Source organism: Kryptolebias marmoratus, linkage group LG1 (assembly GCF_001649575.2).
Source record: "Kryptolebias marmoratus isolate JLee-2015 linkage group LG1, ASM164957v2, whole genome shotgun sequence".
Classification (NCBI taxonomy): Eukaryota; Metazoa; Chordata; class Actinopteri; order Cyprinodontiformes; family Rivulidae; genus Kryptolebias; species Kryptolebias marmoratus.
In genome coordinates, this window is record NC_051430.1 from 24383834 (window position 1) to 24391679 (window position 7846).

At 39.0% G+C, this 7846-nt stretch overlaps 2 protein-coding genes across 2 annotated transcripts in view; both read right to left on the minus strand.

The window, feature by feature from the left end:
• prnpb (prion protein b) overlaps window positions 1-1509 on the minus strand; it is a 6092-nt gene extending 4583 nt beyond the window's left edge. The window contains exon 1 of the mRNA XM_017412116.3: window positions 1385-1509. The gene's annotated coding sequence lies outside the window, so the exon portion shown is untranslated. The remainder of the gene's footprint in view (window positions 1-1384) is intronic.
• Window positions 1510-2515: 1006 nt separating this feature from the next.
• LOC108233590 lies at window positions 2516-6974 on the minus strand. Its single transcript, XM_017412152.3, has 2 exons — window positions 6835-6974; window positions 2516-4877 (listed from the first exon to the last, which is right to left on the minus strand). The coding sequence occupies exon 2, from the start codon at window positions 4868-4870 to the stop codon at window positions 3590-3592; it is 1281 nt and encodes a 426-aa protein (XP_017267641.1). The 5' UTR covers window positions 4871-4877; window positions 6835-6974; the 3' UTR covers window positions 2516-3589.
• Window positions 6975-7846: the final 872 nt, after the last annotated feature.

The window sequence follows — 7846 nt, forward strand, 5'->3', positions numbered from 1 at the left end:
ATCTGAAACAGCCGAAATTGCACCAATACCAAAAGTCATAGCTGGAATGGCGTTAATGAGCTGAACGTTTTGATATATGAATGGTTGAAATAGCTGAAAAATTGCGGAACGAGTTAGATGCCGAAAAACGTACGGAATAGTGAAAGAAGAAGAATAGATAAGAAAGAGAAACAGGAAAACAATGGTGTGAATGCTTAAAAGCATTCACACAATAAATAAAAACTCTGGGAGTATAACTGTTTTGACCTGGATGAAAACCCATCCAGTTGTGGTTTCTCTGGCATTTCAAGGGTTCAATTAAACTACAGAAAATTACAATAAAGCATGTTTTCATTTAGTACACTGTCCTCATGCTTCTTGTTTACGTCACACAGCTTTTGCATACGAAACAATAAATCGTTTTGCCAACCCACGGTGATGTGACAGCTTTGAAGCACCAACTGAGGAAGGTTTGGTGTCTCGTGTTGATGTGATTGTTGATCGCGGCAGATATCGTTCAGTTTTGGTGCTCAAATGGCGGGGAGAAAATGGGAGCAGCACTGTGGGCAGACCATCCCTCTGATCACTCCATTAGTTGCCTGGCTGCCCAGCCTGTAACTCAATAAGAGTCAGATACCACCGTCGCTTGGGAAGGCATTAAAATAGGGGAGACAAACAACGTCAATTTTCTTTGCACGCTTTTTCCTTTTCGAGCAGCAGGGTGTAACCTGGGCAGGTTGCAAGTTCATCACAAGAACCTTTATTTTAAACAACCCATTTTTCCCCCGTTATCAGCTTTATTTAACCTTTCGCCTGGAAGCGACGATGTAATTGCCTCTGTGTGTTTGTCATGTTAGCGAAATATCTCTGAGACTCTCAGAAATGCACATTTGATTTCTGATCAACCTAAACAAACAGAAACCATGGCTGTAGCTCAGTCAGCTTTGCACTTCTTGATGTGGTAGTAGCTGAGAGTCATCCCAACATACAACAGATCAGATCTCACATTATTGTGTGCAAAATTATAAATAATTCCAGTTATGACCAAAAAGGCTAAACCCTGCCAAAGAAAGGCATCAATTAATTTTACACTACACTACAAAAAGTTCATGTAGTATGAGCTTTTACAGCTTGGTATTGGTGCCATATCTGTTTACAGCAGTTAAGATTGCCTGTTAGTCCAAGAAAATTGTTATTTTATTATTTGACTTTAAATAATGTCTGTTCAGTCTGAAGGTGTGGCACCCAGAGGGGATGCTGGGAGACGAGCAGCATCATCGAAATGGGTTTATTTTTAAAGGACTGCCGCCGGTTGGAGACGTTATTTTTATTTTTTCTAAATAGAAGCCCGTTTTTTTAATTTATTATTTTTTAAAGCATGTGGCAACTTTAAAGGCCGTCTTACCTTCAGGCGGTGGCCGTCTGGTCGTCCAGCTCGTCCTCGGAGAGCCTCCCTGTCTGGCAGCGTTTCTTCTCCTCATTAACGTGAACGTTTAACTGCTGAACAAAAAAAAGAAAAAAAAACGGTTGCTTTTTTTTAATTTCCTGAATGACGTAACGCCGCGCGCGCGACATGGATGCGGGTCGCTTAGAGACAGGATGGGGGCGGGGCTTAACCGCAGAGTCACTTTCCAGCATCCTGAAAACCACCAGCAGGGAGCTATTACTGTTTATTGTTGGCTTTTAATGAGCTCAAAACACAGATCAGAGGACATAATTATAGTTTTATATATTAATAAATATGGTAATTGATCAAACAACGATAGGCTACTAAGCACAGTAACTGCAGTTATTAGTTCAACCCATTAAAATGCAATAAAATTAGCAATGATTTCATACAAATGTTTAATTACCTTTTTGAAAAAGTTATGTTTTCTGTTAATGTAATACTAGTTTTACTCAAATAAAAGCTGTCATTAATTATTCAATCGTGAAGAAATTCCATATAGCATTTGCATTATCACCCAAAATAAAATAAACAAGCAAATAAACATGTACTGAAACTCAATGTTTAGTTGACATGTCAGTGTTTTTTTTTAAAAAAAAAAAAAAAAAACAACATAAACTATAAATATCAAAAGTTACAGTTTAAAACAATGTCTTTAAAAGTGTTATCTACACACATTTTTATTCATTTTTTTCAGCTGATCAATGTTTTAACCCATGGGGGTGGCAAAGCAAATTGTTAAAAATTCAGATTTCCTCTTAATTCTTTGTTTTTAAAGCATCAGTGAGAACCTCCTGAAAGGTGGGCTATTTTCGACTGTAAAAGCACCTTTTAAAACCCTTTTTTTTCTATGATAAATATATAAATAACGTTTGGACTTTAATAAATGCAGTGGATAATTCACAGAAAGAAAAAAAAAGTTAAGTTTCAGAATGTTACAGCTACCTCTAAGTATCGTTTTTGTTTAAAGAGATTTTTTTTAAATGTAATTTCAAAGATGTTTGACCTTTTTTATGAAAACTTCTGCTGTTTTCAGGAGATAAACCAAATAATTTTATCCCTTTCATAAATAAAACTCAGGACACGAAGCAAACCTTAATGTTTAATAGCCAGCACACCAAACCAGAAAAAAAAACACTTATTAAAAATTAACATGTTGTCTTTTCCCAGTTTAAGCCAAAAAAAGTGTCAAAAGAAAAGACAGAGTTTTATAAAACATCAGAAAATATTTTTCCAAACAAAATTTTGGACTGAAGCAAATGACACAATATTACTGCAACCACTAAAAGAGTACAAATAAATAAATAAATAAAGGTCATTAATGCAAAAATATTATTACTAAACCTATTTTTCTACTGCTAAGACAGCACAGTTCTAATATTTACACGCTCTGTTGTGGTTTTACTTTGAGTCAGACACTCTTCGGCTTCAGCAACACATCTGATTATATAATTGCGGTACTTTAAATTAAAATGCAGTTTGTTGGCAGAACTTGTTGCCACAACTGAGCCGGTCCCAGAACCAGACTGCAACCGAATCCCCAAAATGGAACAGGTCCAGGTGTGCAGCTGCATGTCTTGCTCAGCGATGATCGTGTTCAGTTTATTGTTCTTCTAGCTGTTTTCAGCCAAATGCTAATGTTAGCATTTAGACACGCTGATGGTTAAAGCCTTAGTTTAGCACAAAGTTCCAACTCAGAAGAATAAAACAGTAAATAACCGTGCAGATCTGAAACACAGCCTTGGGGGAAAAAACTGGGATATTTATTGCAAAAATCCAAAACATTTCCATTTGAGTTTGATACCAGTAGCATTACAAATATTCTGGTATTTTGGGTTGTTTTTCACTAAATGTTGCACACAAATTTAATAGTTTGTTTTTTTTTTTTTTTTCAAACAAGGGTGCCACCAAAGGAGACTCAGGGGGGCAATTCCCCACTCCCCCCCCCATATAAATTTGATGGCCACCCCATTTCCCCCCATGACCAGCCAATCTTATATGTATAAAAAACTATGAAACTCTCAGAAAGAAAATCATTAGATGTGCGTCTGCAGCTGATTACCTTTTGGAGTTAACCTGACTCAAGATGGCCACCACAACTAATCGACCGTAGCAAACAAAACGGCTATAACTCGGTCATTTTGACACAGATCTTCGGTGGCGTTAGTTCGGCAGCATTAGCATGTTGTTATTCATTAGCGTCAGTGTTGTAATAGTGAGCGTAGACAAAAGCCCCTGGAAATCCATCTTCAGTCCCTGTACCCCACTGTTGGACACTTTATCAAAGCGAACTGTTTTTTTCTTCAAGTTTCTATCGGCGTAAACAACGTAAAGCTCGATACATCTCTTCATTTTCATCTGTTTGATCAGCGCTGGGTAGCCGATTTCCACAATGCTGACTGTGTCGTCGTCATCATCAACTTGGAGAATCTGCGGAGCTGTTGTAGCACCGGCCTCAGAGATGTTCTGCGGAGCCGATGGAGTTTTTGTTGCGCCGACCTCGGAGATGTTCTGCAGGGATGATGGAGTTTTTGTTGCACCAACCTCTGAGATGTTCTGCAGAGCCGACGGAGTTTTTGTAGCACCAACCTCGGAGCTGTTCAGAGGTTGGGGAGTTGAAGGCGAAGCCGTTAAGGAACCTCCCTTGTTGGCGCCGCTACTCGTGTTGACGCTGATGGTAGTAGTTGTGGTATTTACAGAGGCGATTGTGGGTTTAGCTGCTCCCAGTGTTTGATTTCCCCCCTGAAGAAGATCCGTTCTCTTCATACAGGATTCTATGTACCTGTCAAAGGCATCAGGTGGTTGAATGTATTGGTAGTCTCTGCTGTAGTCATTCTTGTCATTGGATTTTATACCATATTTCTTGTACACGTAGAAGTTGTAGTAGTACTCTTGCCGGCGGCTGTGGAAGTGGAAATGAGGCCGGAGGAACCTCCCCAATCCGTAGCCCAGGGCCATTTTTGCCTCAGCATCTCTAGTTGCTGCCATTGCTGCACTGCGCCCAAACCCTTTGGACTCAGAGGAGGGCGCGTGGCCCATTGTCTTAATTTGGTGGGAGAAGGGAGAACCTCCCCCATCTCCGTAGCCCCCAAAACCAAAGCTGCCGCCAAAGTGAGGGCTCAAGATTCTGTTGTTTGGGTTGTGGTTGATGTAACTCCCTGGAGAATTTCCAAAGCCTCCAAACATGTAGTCTTGTGCTGCATGCCCTGGATACTGAGGGTACCCTCCCGATGGGTACTTAGGGTAGTTTCCTTGGTTGTGTTGAGTAGGTCGTTTCGTCTTTATCTGGATTGACTCTTTAAATTTGGTGTTTGTAGGTTTTGTCTTGGAGGGCTTCTTTAAAATCTTTAGTACCCCTCCTTTTCCTGTTTTGGTTGCCAGTGAGAGACTGATCTCAACCAAAAGAAGTGATATACAGAAGACAGACGTTCCTGTAAGCTTCATCTTTGCTCTGCAGAGAAAAAATAAACGTGTGGGTGAAATACGAGAAGATGCAAAAAAAAAAAGATTCAACATTGAAACGTTACAGGGTAATTTGGGTCTATTTTAATGTGGAACAGCTTATCTCCTACCAAAATCTGTAAAGATGCCGGCCGGCAGAGGGGCAGAAAAGTATACATGTTAAAACTGAAAGCATGAACATTCGTCAGCTTTCAAAACATATCAATGAATAAGTTTAAACCTTTGTTTTCCACGATAATTATTCCAAGAAAAACAGAAAACAGCCGTGTGGAACAGCCATTTATAAAAGGGATGTAAGGCAGTGCAGACAGAAGTTATTTTAACCAATTAAGATGCACGGTGCCCACCTTAATCTAAATATGATAAAGTGAAAATAAAATAAATGATGGTTTCATGGTTGAAAAACACCCAAACAGAAAAACCTCAACGAGGATCAGGATGTTTTTATGCCACCTAAAGCAGAGTGATATTTTTTATTTATTACATTTTTTGGTCATTTTAAGTCTTTAAAGTAGAGAAATTGAACCTTGTTGTGGAAATTGGATGCAAATAATTTTATTTCTTTACTGGCAAAAAGCAACAAAAACAAAACGGTTACCTGCTGATCCGCTCACGTCAACTTAAAAACCTTTTTTCTTTCCATCTTTGCACAAATCAGTTTACTACTACTAATTACTTTCTTTTTGTGAAACGCTTGCATCAGATTCTCAGTTCTAGTTAAAACAAATTTCTTTCTGCTCTGATTATTTGTTGACGAAACAAATTTTACTTTGCTATTTTCTGCACGACCCTTTTATTTGATGACAACAGATATTTTAAAAAAACAACATTAAATTTGCTGGTAAATATCAGTGTTGTTACACCAAAGAAGGCAAATACTCCTTTTTCTTCTTCTTCCGATCATAAACTTTAACTTAAACCTGAACCCTTGACGTTTTAACTGGTTGACAAAATGTTTTTTTTGACAAACTACAAATGGGCAGCAGTGAAAACGGGAGCTTTCCGGTAATTCCCATCATGTTCCCGTGATTATTGCGATCGAGAACATGAAGTCAGCTGATGTGAGCGGCGCTTTTAGCTGCATTGTGTCCGAGTTTAGGGACTGCTGCAGGCCTTGCTCGTCTTTATCCAGTCATGGAGACGGAAACATTACTCCTCAGTTCTTAAAGCTGGTATGTTTCCTGTACTTGTTTTCCGAGTATCTATTTCTGTAGCCCTTTCCACATTCACTACATTGGTGACCAAGACGCTTGACAAAACCAGGATATGAAAGAAAACATAAAAAAGCAAGTTTAAAACCAGAAGTGCCACCACATTTAAATTAAAAGCCTGCCTAAATAAAAAGGTCTTGAGCTTTGATTTAAAAAGGTCAACCTCAGTTATAGATTGAAGATCCAGTGTTTTATATATAAGCTGTTTAGGCACTGCTGTAAGATTTATTTTAAAAAGTATTCAGCTTTGACCTGCAGTAACCCTGATTAAAGCCCATCAGAACGCAGAACATTCAGTCTTCTGTCTCGTTACACAATCAGACTGGAGCTGCTGTCTTTGTGTTTGGAAATAAGTTATAAAGTATGAACAGAAGACAGTATTTTCCCGTGCCCTGCAGCTGTCACATGCTTCTGCAGCACGGCCCACCTGTCACCAACATGAAGCTGGCAGGCTTGAAATAGCCCAGTCCTTCAGACTTACAGCGGGCACTTTTAACACTTTCCTCTTCTGCTTGTTTTCAAAACTTTTACATCAATACAAGAAATAAATGGACTGTGCCTTATTGGTACGTCACACCGTCAGACCTTTAACCGGCCTGTCTAATTTCACCCTCATGTTTTCCCCTCACAACACAAGAACTGTGACAACATGTTTTCAAAAAGATCACATGAAAGCTTAACCCCATCCAAGCCTTTTTTAAATATAAAATTGAATAAACAGAGCAGTAAACTTACCTCGAGCTCTCAGTGGGTCGTAAACATCACGGTTTGACCTCCCAGCAGCTCCTCTCCTGTCTTCATGACTCCCCTGAGGGTAACATTTCAGCCCCTCCAGCCTCCAGATCGCAGATAAAACACAGACGAGCACAATTTGCCTCAACTTCCTGCGCAAAATAAACATTAAGACAAAGATTTCAGTAAATTAAAACAAATATGGCAGGTTTAAAAACTACAAACATGTCTGACACAAACTTGGAGTTTATCTTAGTAAGATAATTTGATAAAATAAGTGGATAAGGCTGACCGCTATGAAGGTCACGTCCATATTTATCTTTTATTATTTAGCTTTAAGCTGTTGATGGAGTCATCTATAATCTCTAATTTAGATGCTGTTGGGTTAGTTTATTTATAAACATGAGGGGAAAATACATGACTTTGTTTTGGATACAAAGCAACACTTGTTTTAGCAGCTAAAATGAGCTGGTTGTGTCAAGAGATTCTTCTTTGAGATTTAAAATCTAAAGAATCTGCATCTTCAAATGAACCCAAACTGAGCTGTTCAACCAAAACTGGCTAAAAGGTATTAATAGGAAAACCCTAGCTAAAAGCAGCAAATAGTTAACTAAAAGCTAAAAGGCGCAAATGGCTAACTAAAAGCTAAAATAAAAAGAACACTAACTAGAAAAGTAGTAAAAGGACAAAGGAAGTAAAAAGAAAGCTAAAAGTAACAAAAGCTCGTACACCAGCTAAAAGCAGCAAAAAAATAGCGAAAAGCAGCAAAATGCTAGCTAAAAGCACCAAAATGTTAGCTAAAAGCAGGGGTGGAAATTAGCACCCGCCACCCGCCAAATGCGGGTAAATATTTGAAGTGGCGGATGAATTTGATCAACACACACGCCACTGTGGCGGGTTGGCAATTTGAACAGAAAAGGTGTTATTTGTCCTCCTGACATATAGGGGGCAGTAATGTGCTCGAGTTGCTGCTGTTACGTCGAGCCGCGTTCCCCCATCAGATACGGTTCCCCCT

What these genes read in the sequence shown, in the direction of transcription:
- LOC108233590 (XM_017412152.3), bottom strand. Translation starts at nt 4,870, where the DNA reads ATGAAGCTTACAGGAACGTCTGTCTTCTGTATATCACTTCTTTTGGTT.